Source organism: Heloderma suspectum, chromosome 5 (genome assembly GCF_057233095.1).
Source record: "Heloderma suspectum isolate Gila_16-S chromosome 5, 16-S_ref, whole genome shotgun sequence".
Classification (NCBI taxonomy): Eukaryota; Metazoa; Chordata; class Lepidosauria; order Squamata; family Helodermatidae; genus Heloderma; species Heloderma suspectum.
Genome location: NC_139462.1, coordinates 197,299,075 through 197,318,683, shown reverse-complemented (window position 1 = coordinate 197,318,683; position 19,609 = coordinate 197,299,075). Strand labels below are relative to the sequence as shown.

Sequence of the window (19,609 nt, the reverse complement as noted above, 5' to 3'; positions counted from 1 at the left end):
AATTAAAATTTTCAAATTACATTGAATACAAAGACATAAACATTACTGAGTGCAGAAATAACATAAAAGCCTAGATATGTTAAGGCATATATGTAGGAAAACAAGGTTAGATTCAATACATGAATAAGTGAACTGCATTAGTTTCATACTAAATTTTGCATAGCCATATTAGGGTAGCTTGCAGTGTGAGTTCTTTTTTAAAGGCCTATGTTCCAGACAGATTCCCATGCAAATTTGGTCAGAGAGCGTCAGCTATTGGGCAGTATAGAAATGAAATAAATAAGTAAATAACTCAAGAGGATCTTTTTAGCATCATTAGAATTTGTTCCAAAATAATATGCTTTGTGTTACCTGAAGAATAGCTTGATTCTTCGTGGCCAAAACAGGAGTGGCTATCTCAGCCACAGAGAAACACCACTGGTACTGAGTCACAACAGATTAAATCAGTGCTGGGAACCTATGGCCCTCCAGATGTTGATGGACTACTACTCCCATCATCCTTCATCATTGGCCAGGCTGGCTGGGGCTGATGGGAATTTGAGAACATCTGTAGGGACACAGGTTCACTGGTCTTGGATTAAATTGAGCTCATGTGCTGAGGAGATTTATGGTTAAATTGCTGGGAAAGGGAATCAGCCTGTCAATTAATTCTCCAAGATGCTCCCTATATGGCTGTTTGGCTCCTCTTTCTGTTTCTGTTGCTTCATCTACAAAATGCAGGGATTATCTCGGTGGTAGTACATGTAATAGTCATAAGACCATAAGAAGAGCCCTGCTGAATCAGACTGAAGGCCCATCTAGTACAACATTCTGTTCATACAGGAGCCAACCACCTGCCTATGGAAAGCCCACAAGTAGGACTTAAGTCCAGTAGCACCCTCGTGCCCATGTTCCCCAGCAACTGGTATAGAGAGGCATACTGCTTCTGATACTGAAGGTAACATATAGCTATCATGACTAGCAGCCATTGATAGCGCTATATAGTTATATAGCCTTTGATAGTCCACATTCTCAACTCCTTGGGGGTTGCAGAATTTGGGTAGGTATAGAGTTGCTTTTGAATAATGTTAGACAAGAATATGGGTATATCTCAAAGTTATAAGCGAGGGGCCATTGCTCAATGATAGAGCAAATGCTTTGCATGCAGAAGGCCTCAGGTTCAATTCCTGGTTTCTCTATTTACAAAGGATCAGGTAGCAAGTGAAGGAAAAGACCTCTGCCAAGACACTGGGAAGCTTCTCCCAGTCAGAGCAAACACTACTGGGCTAGATGGGCAAGCAGTCTGACCTGCTGGGCAACTTGTGGCCCTCAAGATATTTTGGTCCACAACTCACATCAGCCCTAGCCAGCATAGCCAATGGTGAAGGATCATGGGCGTTGTGGCCCTCCAGATTTTTTTGGCCTACAAGTTGCCCACCTGTGTGGCATAAGTATGTTTCCTATGTTTACTGAGGCATTTTTAAAATTTATTTTCTAAGTATTATAGTAATCCTACTATGTATTATCATTTTGTATACATGTATGTGTGTACTTTCTCTCTCTCTCTCTCTCTCTCTCTCTCTTTCTCTCTCTCTCTCTATATATATATATTCATGAGAAGTTACAGATTTTAGGGCAAAATGTTCACAGATGCAGCATTAGGCATAATGTTTATTTTATTTGTTTGTTTGTTTATTTTGGAACCCTGCCTTTCTACCAAAAACCAGCACCCAAGGCAGCTTACAGAGAAAAATAAAATAGGTTAAAACAAATAAAACCATATATTAAAATATAATAAAAATGGTTACAGAATAAAAACAGTACCCAACCCAACAGATGCACTTACAGGCCTTCTTGAATAAAGTCAGTTTTGCCTGCTGGCAGAAGGATAGCAGAGAGGGAGAGAACTTAGCCTCCCTTGGGTTCAGATGTTTTAAATGCCAAAAATCCAAGGTGATACAAAACTGAACTTTAGTAGCTTTGCGGCACAATCTTAAACATGTCTACTCAGAAGTAAGTCCCATTGAGTTCAGGACTTAATCTCAGGTAAGTGTGTATAGGATTGCAAGCCAAATTCATTATACTGGGCTAGTTGGTAAATTCGTCTAGCTGGGTATAAGTCAGTTTCCCATGTTTGTAAAGTTTCCTAAATTTTGTTTTTTGCCTCTACAAATATCAGATCTTTAAAAGTTTTCAATATATTGTTTCAGAATAGATTGCCCGCTAAGAGTTCTCTTCAGCTTATGACCCAGCTTTGCTTTTGCTAAGTAATTAACATCCACATGACTTAGGGCTAGCAATCCTATGCAGATAGGCCGCCACCTCCGAACTTGGAGGCGACCGCCTATCCAATGCAGGGCAGGAGAAGCACGGAGGGGATCGTTCCCTCCGCACTCCTCTTGCCCTGCATTTTCGGCTAGACAGCTGAGCTGGGGAGGAGGCTGCCGGACGACACATTAGATGTGTTGTATCAGCATTTCCACCCTTCCCGCCCCGGAACGCCCCCTGGCACGCCCCGTTTCGGCTGCTCCATGCTCCTCTTGCAAGCACAGGGGATGGGGCTTCTCCACGCTGCCTGTGAGGCAGCGCGGAAGGGAGGGAAGGTAGGTTCCCAGAAAACCAGATATCCTGTGGCTGTGTAGCCGCTGACTAGTGGCCATAGGATTGCTCCCTTAGCTGCTGCTGACAGTCATGTGTGGATTAAGTATTTAATATTAATTCAGAAAACAGAAAGGCTTATTCAAAAGATACTCTGTAGAGTGGAGGGAAACCTTTGTTAAAGCCTAGATGAACATTTTTTAACCTGTTAGAAATTTATTGTATTATCAGTTAATTTGCATGCAAATTGGGCAATTAATGCCTAATTTCTTAAAATATTGTGGTAGCTTTCTCATATTTTTCAACCCTTTTTCAAGAAACTCTTATGAAATGGAGAGTGTTTATTTTGTAAAAAAACCTAGAATTTCTTTTTCCTATATTCCACAGAATATTTGACATGTGGCAAGTTCAAACCATCCATTTTCAACCCAATAATTTCTTATGGTATCATGCAATAAGACAGGGTGGGCAAACTTCAGGCTTATGGGATCTACTTTGTTTTTTGCTAGAATCCACCAACCGGAGCCTGGTGCAAAGACATACACATAGGGAGCAACCCTATGGCCCCTAGACTGTGTCTGGGAGGCCATGGTATACTTCGGATTCCCAGATCTGAGGGTGGAGACAGCACTCTAACCTCTGAGCCAGGAATCTGTGCTTCCCGCCCCCTTCCCCTTGCAGCTGGTGCAGAGAGAACCCCGCCAGCTGCCTCTCCAAGGTCACAAAAGCGACCTCGGAGAGGGGGTAAAGGAGGTGTTTTGGTGGGAGGGGCCGGAACTGGAGAGGCCAGGATGTGAGCTGTCCTGAGGCCTTCCAGCCTCCGGTAACGAAGATGATCAGGGGACTGGAAGCAAAGCCCTATGAGGAGAGACTGAAAGACCTGGGCATGTTTAGCCTTGAGAAGAGAAGACTGAGGGGAGATATGACAGCACTCTTCAAGTACTTGAAAGGTTGTCACAGAGAGGAAGGCCAGGATCTCTTCTTGATCATCCCAGAGTGCAGGACACGGAATCATGGGCTCAAGTTACAGGAAGCCAGATTCCGGCTGAACATCAGGAAAAACTTCTTGACTGTGAGAGCAATACGACAATGGAACCAATTCCCTAGGGAGGTAGTGGGCTCTCCCACACTGGAGGCATTCAAGATGAAGCTGGACAGCCATCTGTCAGGGATGCTTTGACTTGGATTCCTGCATTGAGCAGGGGGTTGGATTGATGGTCTTATAGGCCTCTTCCAACCCTACTATTCTATTATTCCCTCCCCCTCCAACATGCTCCAGCTAGACAGGCGAAAAAGGCATTCTAGCTAAAACGCAGAGCGGGAGAAACAGGGAGGCAAAGATTGCCTCCACTGCTCCTCCCGCTCTGCACTGGATGCTCGTAAACCTCCGAGTTCGGAGGCTTACCAGCATCGCGATAGAATTGCACCCTTAGAATTAAAGAATCCTGAGCTCAGTAATTGGTTTGGAGCAGAGCTCACAGCCTTTGCACACAAACATCCACTCGTAGTTACCCCAAGCTTTCTTCATTTCAGTACTTTAATTTAGAGAAAGTGGGAGTCATTTTGTTGCTGCTGCTGTTAAACAATTGGCTGTCAGAAATCCTTGCTGATCTACTTCAAATCTCTCAAAAGATCTACCAGTCAATCCAGATCTACATTCTGCCTACCTTCAGTAAGAGATATAAAACACATTTGGAAATGATATTATGGTGTGCCGTGCATGACAACTAGAAAGACCAAAGCCAGGTCCACGAATAAGGCTATTGCTATTTCTGAGTTTCGGGTTCATCATAATCACTTAACAACATCCACAGACTATGCCATATTAAGCATTGTTCATATACTGTCCCTGTTTTTACAAATTAAAATAGAATTCTTCTAGATTAGCTCAGGACCCATTGATTTCAGTGGATCTACTCTAAATATGATGCATTCTTGAGCTTCTTGAAGGAAAAGGGGGATATAAGAGTAAGAAAAGAATTGCAATGTAACATCTGTCCACCCCTGAATACCTGACATAGTTGTTATGCAGCACGTTTTTTTTTTAAATAGATGTGAATCAAGAGCTTCTGACTTACCAACAGCTCTGTTTCTTGTTTTCAAGGTGCCTCTGACCAGCTCATTGAACGTGATAACAAACTGGAGACTGCAAGATAAGGATTGGATTGTTTTTTCAGAACAAGAACATTTGACATTTAAGCCCAGTCTGACCTGATGTGCATGAGGCCTCGTTTGTTCTCATTGGACAATGGATGAACGTCAGTGGTCTGCACAGTGTGCTGACCAATCAAAGGGTTGAATTCAGACAAAGTCGGTGGAAGTCCCATTGATTTCAGCGGGAACTAAGAGCCACTGACTTAGCCAGGATCCCAACCAAATTATACAGACCCACTCACCAAATAGGCCAAGGCCAAGAGAGACTTTGATGTTGGCCAGGGCCAGACTTCAGAGTGCACTCAGGCATGGTGCTGCCAAAGGCCTCCTCCACTTGCTGCCACCCCCCTGTGCAGTCACCCCCTCTCTGCTCGCTACCGCCTCTCCCTCACTCATACCTACCCACCTACTCACTTCACTCGTGGCTACCAGCTTCCCCCACTCACCCAGCCCCTCTGCCCGCTGCTGCCACCTACTCCCTCACAGACCCGCATCCTTGCTCAGTTTGCTGCCGCCACCTTCTCTCCTTCCCTCCCTTCCTCTCACTCACCCCCTCTGGCTACTGCAATCTGTCACCAAATGTCTGGCTCTGATGGGGACCTTCCTCAGAGTTAGGTATTGTGGAGACTGAAGAGGTGTCCCAGGACATCGCATGCATTGTGGGTGATCTCCAGGAATACCTTTCCTCCAGAACAGCTGCCTGTCCTCTGTTAGCTCTGGCTAAACAGAGGACGGGCAGCTGTTCTGGGGGAAAGGCAGCTGCTCATCCGGAGAGGTGTCCTGGGCCAGGCAGTCTCCTGGGGCACCTCTCCAGTCTCCACAATGCCTGGCTCTGGGGAAGGACCCCCTCAGAGCCAGGCATTTGGGCGTGGCTGGCTCTCTGAAGGGCTGCACTGGCCGCTTTCTCCAGCCAACATGGCTCTCCGGGATTCTTAGGGTTGGCAGAGATGGGCCCTTATGAGCCCCTGGGCCCTTGGCAGCTGCCCGGCCTTGCCAACACCTGATGATGGGCCTGATCTTGGCAAGCAAGGGAAGGAGGCTGAATTACAGCAGCCAAATTAAGATGCCAGAAAAACCTGGAGTGACTTTTTTGGGAGAGAGTCTGTTCTCTATTTCTAAACAGGTTTCTTCCTTTCCACTTCCTTCCCTTTCTGGGTATACTGCGGATCTGATTGGTGGGTCCAACAGCTGGCTGCACCATTTCCAATCTCTCTGCTGCTGTTCAGTATTGTGTTTTAATTTCTCTCCCTCTCCATGTGCAGAGGTGCTTCGTTGCCTGTGTAAAGAGATAGGTCTCATAGTCAAAATTGTAGATACCTGTCTGATGTCAGTGGAGAGTTTAAAACTTTATATTTTAACAAGAAAACCTTAAGCTTAAACTATTAAATTGTGCATTTCATTGTAAAAGTAGCTTCAGCATTTATAGGCACTTGTGCAGCAAGACACTCAAGGGAGCGTAGGGGATAGGGTAGGGTCAGACAAGGAAGTGGCATCAACCTACCTTAAGTCATGGTCGTGCCACTATTTCTCTGCCTCAGTAAAGAAGGATACTTGGAAATCAGGATCCCACCTGGAAAGTCTTAAGGCAAACATCATGTTGAGTATGTGTTACCCAAACACATTCTGGGCCTATACTGAAAGCTCATGTCTCGGTCCTCCATGCGCCAGTGTTTTTCTGGCAGCCAAGGAACGTAGCCGCTTGCCAAGTAACTATTTCAAGTTGCTGCTCTGGGACATTTTCATTGACAGCCCCCACCCTACCCCCCACTGTTTTGGGGAAACATGTTTTAAACAGGGGAAAATCTGAGTTTGCCAAACAGATGGAGCAAAGAGGATTTATCGAATCAAGTGTAGGTTTTTGCTTAACTCTTAAACAATCAGATTAAGAATGCAGAAAAGGATTGTAGGTTTTGGATTTCCTTGTCTTTTGAATATGCCTTTTCCCAAATGATAACCCATAGCTGTCTTGTTTTCTTTACACGCAAGAACAAATTTAGCAATAGCAAAGGAGAGTTAGACTTGCAGAACTATATTTGACCAAAGCTTAGTGGTTTTGGTTTGCTGTCTAACTTGTAAAAACAAGTAGGGTATAATTACCCAAGGAGCTCAAGGAGAAGGAATGTAAACGTTAGGAGTGTGTGTAGTTGGTGTGACCGCTAAATGCGACCTATATCTGTGCCTGTTTCCTCTCTCACAGATCTACAATATTGCTAGCTATATGCAGTCTACGTATTCTTTTAAAAAACAACACAGTTCTGGGATTTTAGAAAGATTTTGCAGGTGCACAGTTTCCCTCCATGGCGCTGCAGTTAGGGTTGACACACTGGGCAACTGACCACTCAGTATTAGCTGTGTTTGCACGGAATGCAAAGCCAGAGTTTAGCGCAATGTGGAAGAGCCTCTGGGAGCCAAGCTTCGGGCTTGTATGCTCTCCTCTCCTGCTCCCACATGGCCAAAAGGAGGATTTAAATACGATTCAATTTTTATGATTCATGGCTTGTGGTTACCTATAAACCAGGAACTGTGGTTTAAAGCAACTGCTAAACAAGCTGACTCCAAACCTTAGATTGTTCTGCTGGTTTGTTTCATAAATACATTATGGCTTCAGGGTCCAAAGGCAAAAGGGAGGAAGCTTCCTCCCGACCCCCTTTTAGGCATCACAGAGGCAGAGTCTGGGGAGAACTGTTACAGCCCCACTGGTGGAGCCAAGTGTCAGAACTGGGCTTTAGCTTGCGGAGTTTGCATTTGCCACAGGTAGGCACTGATCAGATGGTCCAGAGGCAGGAGATGTGGTTGGAGATGGTCCAGAGTCACAAACCACTCTGGGCAGATGGAGAGCTAAATGGCCAGATGCAGAGAGGTAATGACAGGCAGACTGGAGGTCAAGTTCCAGATAAGGAAAGCAACAAGTTGTTCAGACCACTGGACTAGCCTCGAGAGAAGGGATTTGTAGTGCCTCTCCATTGGTCTCCTGGGTCAGCCTGTGGGGTCAGCAAGTGGTCAGATGCTGGAGGCTGTCAGCTGAAGGTTCTGGTTGGAGTCCTCCCCCGGTGGCATCGACCAGGCGTCTCCCTAGTGGAGTTCGGGGAGACCCAGTATAGCCCCTCTGCTTGAACACTTCCCAAGCAGTGTCCTCCAGCAGCAACTCTACTCAAGCCATGAGCTTCCTGAGCTGAGTCCAGGGAAACTCACTGCAGCCTCTTTCAGCTAGTCAGACCAGTTATCACAAGAGAGTGCACAGAAGCAGATCATTACAGTGAAGACCTCTTGATTATCGTGTCCCCTTCCTCTTACTTCAAGCTACACAATCTTCTAGCTCTTTTTACTACTTTCATCTGCATAGCTGTGTTCATCAGTTGTTCGCTGCTTTGGAATCTTCAGTCTTCTTCCAAATATGGAAGATCTGTTTCTTTCACACGGTTCTTCTTTCTGTTTATAATGTGTAATTTAAGAATCTGTGCTTCTGAACAGTCTTTTGTAAGTAACCATAACGTTCACCCTCCCTTTATTATTGTCTCATGCTTCTTTTTCCTGCATGCCTCATTATTCTTTGCTACACTGGTTCTTCTAAATGGATCATCAAGTCAAAGGGAAAATAAATGCTAACGGCTCATGGCCTATCTAGTTTTAAGATCTAAGAACTTAGGTTTCTTATGGTTTTTAAAAAATGAAAGTTCATTTTGCTACTTGCTTTACAGCTTGTAAAATGCAAAGCACAAGTAAGTCTCCTTAATTAGCATGCTTCTTCTTCCATATATACAGCATTTCAATTTGCTAGGAATTTCTGAATCATTCTGAGTGTGTGAACTACAACCTTCAATGGATTCATCCTTCCCCAATCTTGTACCGTCCAGATGTGGCCATAGCCATGCTGGCTGCAAGTTGCAGTCCCCAGCCTGGTACATCTGGAGGGTACCAGGTTGGGGAAAGCTGTAGCATGTTTCAAATACGAGGGCAAAGGACACCAACAGACGGATGCAAACAATTATCCACGTGGTCATGGAGAACAGGAATTCAGTGTACATTGTGGTGGTAGGAATTACATTTATGGAGGGTTGATCTATCAGTGGCTATGAGCTCTCATGGCTATATGGAGACTCCATTTTCAGAGGCAGTGTGCCTCTTAATACCAGTTGCTGGGAAACCATGATGACAGAAGACTGTTGCCTTCACACCCACATCCTGCTTGTGGGCTTCCTGGACACATCTGGTTGGCTGCAGTGGAAAGCATGCTGCTGGACTAGATGGACCTTTTCTTCTGATTTAGCAGGGCTGTTTATATGTTTAGCAATCAGGGGAAGACGGACATAATATTAAAAGACAGCTCGTGGTGCATTCCGCAGCTCAGGGTGAGCCTGGATTTGCAAATGAAATGATAAACAGACATGCCACCTAATCGAATCTGGCTCAACCCTCAGTCTCATTCCTCTGCCCATATCTCAGGTTAGCTGTCCATCTCTCACTATATCAGGAGTGGGCATCTTGCAGACCTCCAAATATTTTGACCTACAACTCCCATCAGCTCTAGCCAGCATAGCCAATGGTGAGGGATGATGGGGTTTGTAGTCCAAAACATCTGGAGGGCTACAAGTTGCCCACCCTTGCTTTATCTAGATATATGAATGGATAAAGACATATACAGCCTTCCCCAACCTGATGTCCTCCAAATCTTTTGGACTATAACTCCCATAATCCCTGACAATTGGCCATGATTACTGGGGCTGATGGGAATTGTAGTCCAGAACATCTGGAGGGTGCCAGGTTGGCTATGGCTGATAAATGGATACATAATCAACTGTCAATAACTAAGGCCTACAGTTATCTTTGAGTCCAGAACTGCACAGATAGAGACAGGTCTTAAAAAAAAATAACCTACATTTGTAGACCATACAACTATTGGACTACTTTCATGTTATTGTTTAGAGACTTGCTTTAAATCGTTAGTTCATTTGAATGTTTGTTTTGCTTCCTCCCCACTCCCCTTTTCCATTCGCTGTTAAATAAATCCTAGTTCTTGTTTTAGAAATTGCTCACTAGTTTCCCCAACACCACCCTTTTCAGGGATCAGGGGTCCTGGTAGCCTGGACGTACCACATGCTAGTTTGGTCTCAGCATTTTTCTCTGTCACCCATCCCACTACTGTATGAATCCAGGTTTTCACCACCCCACAGCGTTGCTGGTAGGGAAAGTGAGGTGATACATGCTTTTTTGTATTAAGTAAAAACCATTTCAAAAATGCTCAGGAGAGGGTGCTTGGCCATTATGAGGGCAGTCAATCAGCAATGACTCCACTGATCTAAAAAAGTGACAAGTGTCTTCACCCTTAGCACCTCCAAAATATTTTACTCAGGACAGTGTCCCCATGCTAACAGGCATGTGCAATCCCATTCTTCTTCAGACATTACGCTGGAAGTGCAACCAAAGTGTGACACACTCACATCCCTTTGTTGGCACATCTCATAATGGCCGCGTTTGGATGATCATGGGTGTAAAAGAAGTCATCGTGGTTTCTCTCCCCATGCATGCTGCATGTGCGAGCATGATCTGCACTATTACCTGCGATGCAGCATGGGTTGCCATGTCATCCAAATGCAGTGCAGTGTGCAGCAGGGGTGGCTTCTTACCAACACCACAACCCCTAGTACAAGCCATGGGATGTGGCCTGGATAGAAAGCCACCTCTGCCATGTACCGCAGGTAATTATGCAAACTGCACCCATGCAGCATGCATGGGGGGGGGGGAGAAGTCATGATGGCCTCTTTCACCCCCATGATCGTCTGAATCCAATCAGTATCTTGAAGCTGCTGTCTCTGACACTTTGGGTTCTTGGATCATCTAGAGTAATGAGTAAATGAGTTGGTTACTCATGAAACTAACCAATGTCCTATCAGTGTAGGATTTTTAAGTATACCTGATTGAGATTTAGTGAGAGGCTCAGAGCTGTAGATTTGGTTAGTTTCTGGAGCAGCGCTAGTATACAAAGAGCATGAATGTGGTAGATGTCAAGTTGTATTGGCTTTATGCATTTTTACTGCATAGAATACAAGAATGTGGATGGCTGGTTTTTCAATCCTATGCTGTTGCCATGGTGGTATTATTGGAGAATGGAGCATGTGTAGGAGGCTGAGAAATCTGCACAGCAAGTACTTGTTCTTAGGGTGAATTTTGGATCGTGACTGATGCTGTAAATAACATGTTGTGTTTTAGCAAGCGATATTGGTTGCATAAGGCTTCCTTAAAGATTCAGGAACTTCAAGTAGAAATGTACATTGAGCACCTGAAGGTATCTATAGATGGTCCTGGTTTCTAGAACAGCCTTCCCCAACCTGGTGCCTTCCAGATTCATAGGACTAAAAAGCACTTCATCCTACCCAGTGTGACCAAATGGCCATGTTGGTTGGGGCTGATGGAAATTTCAGGCCAACACACTGGGGGGAGGCACCAGGTTGGAGGAGGCTGTTCTAAAACAAGATCAGACCAACTTCTCAAACATGTTTTGATAATGACAGCTTTTTGTATATTAGAAATTACTCTTTAGTACTTTGTTACTATGGTTGCAATCCAGAGGTATGTATGCAGAACTTCTACAGGTACACTGGAGTTTTTCTAGGATTTTTTTTCCTGGTAGTTATTTTGCCAAATTAAGTCTTGTTTTAAAATTTTGTTTTTAAAAAAGCACTTTGGGAATTTGATGAAGGACCCGCCAGAAAAGAAACTGATAGATAGATAGATAGATAGATAGATAGATAGATAGATAGATAGATGATGGATGGATGATGGATGGATAGATAGATAGATAGATAGATAGATTTGCAACCCATTCCATGTGAAAGGTATAATCATGAGTCTCTTTGGATTGTAATCCACTAATGTGTATAAGATAAGGTGACTTGCAATGCTTGGATCTGAGTTCACACAGGACCTGGGATGGTGAAGGTGACGCTGCTGGGTCAGCATTAGAATCTCATCCTACGGACATCGTAGCTATGCAACTTGTGCTGGCCTCCTATGTTATGGACGGATGCGATTTTAAAGTGTGATGTAATGGACACAGCCTGTGCATTTGTAGCAGTGGTTTTTGGCCTGCAGTCATGCCACATTGCTGCTCCAGCGATACCATATTTTTCTGTTCCTCTTCATGCTCTGTTCCTGCTTTTTGAACTTTGTCTTACCTTGTCTACCATAGTTTATCACTTGCTCATCCCTACCCCCACCCCCCGGAGTAATTTTTGCTGTTTAATTCTGCCAAGCATTAAATGTTCGGTCCTTCACTTCACAAACGCAGCTTTGCATTTGCTTTGGAACATTCACATAGAATGGGTTGCAAAGATTTGGGCTGGGCTTACAGCTGAAGTAAAGCTGATAATGTCTCTTTCAAAGGTTTGTAAGATGCAGTCTGTCTAGTTGTTTTGCCACCAGCATAATCTTACCACAGTTCTACTCTAAAGAACAAGTAAGATGGTTAATGAGTGTCCACATGTCAGATGCAAACTGTATATATACCATTCCTGGGGGCGTGAGTGTGGATTCTCCTTGAGGGCATAGCTGTAGGGGCTGTCAGGATGAGCTCCTGCACTTCAAAATTTACTACTACACCACTGTGCCACAGGGATACTTCGTGATGCAAATCCTCTCTCTCTCTCTATGGCAGAGATGGGGTACCTCTTGCCCATGAGCTGAAGTTGGCCCACCAGACAGGTCCTTGGGGCCTCTGGTGAACCACTCCCCCTTTTGGGAGGTGGCATGATTGAGCCAGGGAAGGGGACAGAGGTAAAAAATATCCCACCCGGTGAAGGCCTGGCTGGAGTGAAGCCACCTGATGACATCAGGGTGTAGGGGCTCCTGACATAATCCAGCCCACAGAGGGGAACTGAGGGCAATCTGGCCCCCAGGCCCAAAAGTGTTCCCCACCCCTGGCTTGTGGATTCTCCTGTGGGGCGTGGCTACAGGAGCTGTCATAATGAGCTCCCGCCCTTCAGAATTTACCACTATACCACTCCTGTAACGTTCTCACAAACACTCCAAGAGTAGGAATAGGTGTTTCTGTTCCCTCATTGCATTTGCTTTTCCTTTTTGTTTTTGGAAAACATGAAATGATAAAGCTTACCCGAGGGCTGATCGCTGTGGTGCTTTTCTTGCAGAAGTGACTCTGAAGGTCCACGTAAGTGATGCCAGCACACATCAGCCCGTCACCGAAGCCTTTATTGAGATTTTTACCAACCAGATCCCCATTGCTTCTGGGACCTCAGGAGCAGATGGCACGGCATTCATCAAGTTTCAGTATAAGCTGGGCAGTCACCTGATCGTTACTGCGACTAAGCATGCTTATGTGCCAAATTCTGCACCATGGAAACCTATAAGATTGCCTGGTAAGAGATCTTTATTTTTGTTCTGAGGTAAGATTTTACTTTTAAGGGAGGGATACTAAATTGTATGCGGTGTTTAAAAACAAACAATACAGATAAAATTCACAGTTTTCACCCCTCTGGAAAAATTGACCTCTTCCTTATCCTTCACTATTAACACTGGAGCTATTATACCTCGTGTGATGTGCATGTGACTTTACAAGATTAAATAAAATTTAATTTGAGGAAACTTACCATTTAAAAACTAGTCAAATGGAAAGGAAGGGAAGGATCCAAAGGGGGAGAATATTAAAGTTGTCCCTAACCTTTAGATGTAAACTCAAAATAATCATGGAAACCTGCAGGCAATGGGTTGGATCCAAACGTAGTCATACTTAGATCTCAATGGGTCTATTCTTAAGTATGACTACATCTGGATCCAACCCAACAATAACATCAGATTTTAGTGTGTGTCATGCACAAAGGAAAAAGGATGCCCTCTTGGAGGAGGCAAGGGGGAAACAGAGGAAAGCAAATGAAGTATTACCTCCATTTTTGTGTTAAAAAGACCACTCCAAGGCTGACTGGTCTGGCATGCTCGAAAACAAAAGCCATGTGTTAACTAGAGCAGTGGTTCTCAAACTGATAAGTAGCTGTGGCCACAGATCATGTACGGTGCACAGTTCTATCCCTATACAAGTCAGGGTGTTTGTGTGAACTGTTGCCTTTGTAGCGGCATCCAAAGATCCTTCTGTCCCCATGGTTCTATTTGAGGAACACAGAACTAGACTATATAGTTTCTTCCACTTCTAATAAAAAGTTTGGTGGAGGAAGTGGGAAGGATTCAAGAGTGCCATTAGTGCATAGAAGGGGGAAATCCCCCCTTTTAATTTTAGCCCATATTTCTTTTATATAGAGGTCTTTAGAGTGCATGTTTTGCTTTTAATATCGATTTTTGAGGAAGCAACCAAATTTGTGGAGGTTTTGACAAGTCATTGAAATCTGTACTGGGTTTGTTGCGTATCCAAGTATTTTCAAGAGAGAAGGCACTCGAAATAAGTGCGTGTTTCTGAAAGAAACGCTTGTTTGAGCATTCTCTGTTGAGTTCATTAGGCATTTTGCCACCACTTTCAGTGAGAAGGAGCCATTATTTTGTCCCCTTATTTGCACTTAGTTCCTTTCTAAATGGCCAAATGAGAGAATAAAAATAAAAGAAGCATGCATGGTGCAAATTCATGCTGTTTTAAGATTAATAATAAATTAATCCAAGCCACAAGTTTTAAAATGCTGTAGACATATCAGTGTGCAGCCCCCCTCCCCTGGCTTTCTTTGGTTCAAATACTGCCAACCGGGTGCATGCTTTGAATGGAGGTAAAACAAGGGATTCTTAAGCTTAGCCAAGAGCTATGGTCTGTTGGAGGAAACGCTAATGGTAAAAGTTATTCCACTTGAAAGCATGCAAGGCCTGAAACAAGAGTAAATGAGATTGAGGACTTCTGATGACAAAGCAGAAAAGAGGGAGATCTGGGGGTCAAACAAAAGTTTTGTTTGTCTGTGTTGTGCCCTCAGTGAGGGAACCGTTCAAAAACTATTTCATATAATTACCAGGGCCTTACACTTCTAACTGCTATGACAAGTTATGGGTAACGATAGGCCCCAAATACTTACACGGAATAGCTTTTCACTGTGAGTATGAGGTGAAATTGTGAGTTGGGGCTGGTTCTTTCAATCACAAATAGCATGACAGCCATTGTTTATGCTGAAGTTGGGAGGAGCCATAGCTCAGCAGCAGAGCACATGCTTTTCACACAGATGGTCCCAGGTTCACTCCCTGGTATCTCCAGGTAGGGCAGGAAAATCTCCTGCCTGAAAGCCTGGAGAGCCGCTGCCAGTCAGTGTCAACAATACTGGGCTGAATGAACCAAGGGTCTGGCTCAGTATAAGGCAGCTTCCTATGTTCCTATGAAGTCAACCCCCTGCTGTCACACAAAGAGGTGGCTGCATGCAAGGCATTGGCACAATCGCAACTCAGCACAAGTTACCTTGTAGCCCACTGCTGGACAGAGGTGTTGCCAGGAGCTCTCGGGGGGTATTCTAAGTCTGGTTGGATCCAGACTTAGTCATACTTAAAGTATACCCACTGAAATCAGTGGGACTTGAGTTAGATAGAGGACTTAAGTCTGGAACCAGTCCAATGAGTACTGAGCTCCCTGTGTGTGCCAACAGCCTGGGCATGCACCGTTAATGGTATGAAGTGGACATAACTTCACCTGTCACAAGAATATTTACAATGCATGACAATGCAGAGGTAGAACCAATACATACAAAAATCAGTTTAACACAATTAACCCACTGGGTTAGAACCAGGCTATGGACTGTGCCCTTGCTGCTCAGAAGCCCCTGAACTAGGAGGCTTCCAAGATTCCTATGCCTTGCCGTGCTGAAGTTGGCAAAGCAGGAAGAGCAGCAGAGGCAATCTTTGCCTCCCCATCCTCCATTCTGTGTTGTTTTTGTTAGCGAGGGTGCTTCGGAGGGGGAGGGGAGGAGGCTGGAGGAGGCTCAGGATAAATCGTATCCTGGCCTCTCTGGTCTCCTCCCCTCACTGCCCACTGAAACACCCCCCTTTCCCCGTCTCCGAGGTTGATTTTCTGACCTTTGAGACACAGCTGTCACTGTTCTCTCCATGCCAGCTGCAAGGGGGCAGGGCCGAGGGTCAGATCTCCAACTCCCCCTTCTGAGGTCGGAGCACTGTCTCTGACCTCGGAAGGGGATTCCTGAGCCATCCTATGGTCCCTGGGATGCTCCCCCAGGTCCCTGGAACACCCCCCATCTTTCTCCTCTTTTATTTGGGGTGTGTGTGTCTACTTTTGACTGCGCGCGTACGGTGGAACTCAGAATTACCATAGAAGTTACTTTAAAACCTCCTTTGCTGCTCACCATTGAAGCTCCGCTTTTTGTCAGCTGAGTTAAACAAAAAAAGGGAACTCCTTTTCTCCCACAGTTGTATTTATGTGTGACATTTCATTGCTTTATAAACACAGTGGATACTGCACTGTATTTATTAGCATCTGCCACCACAGCAATGATTCTGTTTTGCAGAAATGTCTGACACATGGAAGGATCAGTAGTATAGATCCTGTTCAGGTTGCGGAAGGTTGATATACAGTATACCATAACACATTAAAGTATAGGACAGCACAATCTTATACATGTCTACTCAGAGGTTAGTCCCATTGAATTCAGTGTGGCTTACACTCAGGTAAGTGGTTATAGAATCGCAGCCTTATAGCCAAGCAGTGAATAAGTAACTATGTAATTTATGTAAGTATATAGTCAACATGTTGGGTTAGTTTTCTTTATTGATTGATGGCATTATTTTGGTAAGAGTACTTTAATTAAGATTATTTTGGATTTGTTAAAAAACACTGATTTTTTTTAGAGACTAACACTGCAATCCAACAAGTCTGCTTAGAAGTAAGTCACATTGAGGTCAATGTGACTTACTCTCTGGTAACTTTATATAGGATTGCAGTCTTATTCTATGTGTCATGCTGTTATTTCTGGAACATCTTTATAAGAACAACTACAAATGTGATTTTTAATTATTATATATTAATTTTTACAAATAACTGAAAACCTGACAAAAGGGGTCAAATTATTATTATGCAGAAAAACTCAGGAACATTCATAGGTTATTTGTGTTGTTTTGTTTCAGTGACTGAGAGGAAAAAGCATTGGTATATTTTGTTCGTCTTTCAAACTCTTAGAATTGCTTTGGTTTTCATCCTTGCAAATAAAATTATGTGCAAAAAAAAGAGAAAATAATTATTCTAATTCTATCCTTTCCTGCTACTTCCTATATAATTTATTCTGCTTGTAGTACATTGTGCCTGGTAGGCGTTTTTAGTATGAGACTTTATATGAGGAAGGAAATTATTATGATGGAACAGCTGTAATTTGAGAAGATTCTGATTTATAGGGTGAATTCATTAATGCTTAGCAGAGCATTCTAGAAATTCAAATGTTTTATAGGTATACTAAAAAAAATCTATATACATATTTTGTTTAAATCAGAGGTAGGCAACCTGGTGCCCTCCCAATGTTTTGGATTACATAATTCTTGACAAGTGGCCATGCTGGCTGGGGTTTATAGGAATTGTAGTCTAAAACATCAGGAGGGTGCCAGGTTGTCTACCCCTGTTTAACTGAATATTGATGAGATATCTGTTACTATTTTAAATACTAGTAGTGATTTTCCACCTTTGTTGACAATGTTTAGCATTTTTGAGGGGAAGAACCTCTGATTTAAAAAAAAAATAGAAATCTTCCTGCAGATTGGTATTCAGCGGTATTGACACGCAGTTCCTTCATTTTTGCTGGAGAAAAATCATTAAACAGTTTCTGGAAAATCCAGACTTTTCTTTTAGATTTTTATTTATTAGATTTTAAACATGTCAATGTGGTGCAAGTTCTGGTAGAAGTTTGGAGGGCACCTTTCCTAGTTCTTAGAAAAGCTGTGCTGTATTCACTGAATTTGCGTTTCAGTGCTGATCTTTTATGACATACTTTGGCATATTTTTTCTGTACATAGGTCTACTTTGAGCATAGGTAAATAGGATGGGGGAGTGAGAGGACATCTGTCCCACCTCTATAGCAACTGTATGCTCATGCATGGGTGTAATATTTGAATAGGGCATATGAATGTAAAATTGAACATGCAAAGGTCCAGACTGCATACTTGGTTCCCAGTTTTTATCTGTAATATTGGCAGCACTATGCAGGCCTCTGTGTATTGAAGGTTATGTGTGCATGCCATTTTTCAGACTTGTACCCATATGTGGACAAGTGAGACCTATCATGGATAGGGGTTGTTGGTTGCTATTGACTGGACCAGGCAACTGAGAGTTATTCCAAAGTGTTGCAGGCATTTTTCCAAACTCAGACAACACCATGCTTTATTTATGGAAAACACTTCTGCTCCTGTTTTCTCTTTGCATGTCCACAGAACAAAACCTTTCCACTGTAATAGTTTCTAGCCTAACATTTGGTATGTTCTCTAGCAGGAAAATCTTGGCTAGGCAACTCTGTCTTTCCCAAAGAAAACCTGATCAGGCTCAAATCGGGTCGCTGTTCTCTGTTGTATTTTTGCTGCTTTTGCTCAGTTCGGGCCAGTTTAAATGGCTTGTGTAAGTGGGGAAAACAAGTTGAAAGGGTGCACGCCTGGCTTCCCCCACTCCCCTTCTCCTGTAATGGACAAAGTGAGGGATTAGCAGAGATCATCCTTGATGAGATGAATCCTACTTCTGATGTTATATAGAAAAAGCAAAAGTGTGGATTGCTTATGATTCTGCTTTCCAAAATATTGAGTATAATGCAAACTGGTCATTGGAGACATGTTTGCTATTTAGCTATTTAGACTGTCTAGAAGCTTGAACACACCACTACCACATATAAACACCCAAAGTCCTGAATTTTCTGTTTTTGGGACAATAAGAGTATATTGTATAGTGTGTCAAGGAAAAAAATGCACATGTGGTGAACCACTTGCCAGGTGCTCATTACTCTTCTTCTCCCGTAATCCAGGACCCTTCATTCTTGCCCTCTTAAGTTGATCTTGTTCATTCAGGTCCAACCCCCATCACATAAAAGCTGTTGAAACCAGAGCAATGTGATATAGTTGTTATATACAGTCATTTGGAAAACGTGTGCATTCTCTTAAAAGAGGTAGTGAGAACCAGTGCGATGTAGTGGTTAGAGTGTTTGACTGGGCCTATGGAGACCCAGTTTCTAGTCCTCACTCAGCCATGAAGCTCACTGAGTGACTTTGGGCCAGTCACTAACTCTCAGCCCAGCCCACCTCACAGGGTTATTATGAGGATAAAATGGAGAGGGGGAGGATCTGTGGACTGCCTTGAGTTCTTTACAAGAGGGGAAAAGGCAGGATATACATGTAGTAATAATAAATAAATAATAAAAAGCATGTTTATTAGTAAACATTGAAGGGTTGGGGGGGGGGGGTTCTTCAGGACTGGCATATGTCCCACTTAACCAACTTTCCGTCTACAGTGTTTTCTTCTCTGAGTCTTGGCCTTCTTCCTGAACGTTCAGCTACTCTAATGGTGTATGAAGATGTTGTACAGATCGTCTCAGGATTTCAAGGTATGTAGATGTTTAGATGCAAAGGGATTTTCTTTATGCTATAATCACAGTTTTTACCAATCCTACAGCTAAAGCATTATCTGGCACAGAGCTTCAAGAAAACAATTTAAATCATTATCTACATTTGATAAGGACATTATGGTTACTGTACCAATTAACATGGTACCGTCTCCTGCGTCCAAACTCAGCGCTTTGGCCACTGCACCGCTTGCTAGATTAATTTGGCTCAGATTAATTGCAAATGATGATCCAATACTTTGACTTAGCATTTTGTTATTTGTTCATGCTGTTTATAAATTATTTACCATTCAGACTAACCAGTGTTGTGCAATGCAGATGCTAGAAAGGTTAATGCGATGTTGGCTGCATAAACA

At 43.5% G+C, this 19,609-nt stretch overlaps 1 protein-coding gene across 2 annotated transcripts in view; it reads left to right on the top strand.

The window, feature by feature from the left end:
• The window catches only part of FAM171A1 (family with sequence similarity 171 member A1), a 101,517-nt gene that overhangs the window by 38,046 nt on the left and 43,862 nt on the right, over positions 1-19,609 (top strand). For both annotated transcript variants that reach the window (XM_084858969.1, XM_084858970.1), the window contains exons 2-3: positions 12,873-13,100; positions 19,143-19,235. In XM_084858969.1, coding sequence (XP_084715095.1) covers positions 12,873-13,100; positions 19,143-19,235 — 321 coding nt within the window. The remainder of the gene's footprint in view (positions 1-12,872; positions 13,101-19,142; positions 19,236-19,609) is intronic.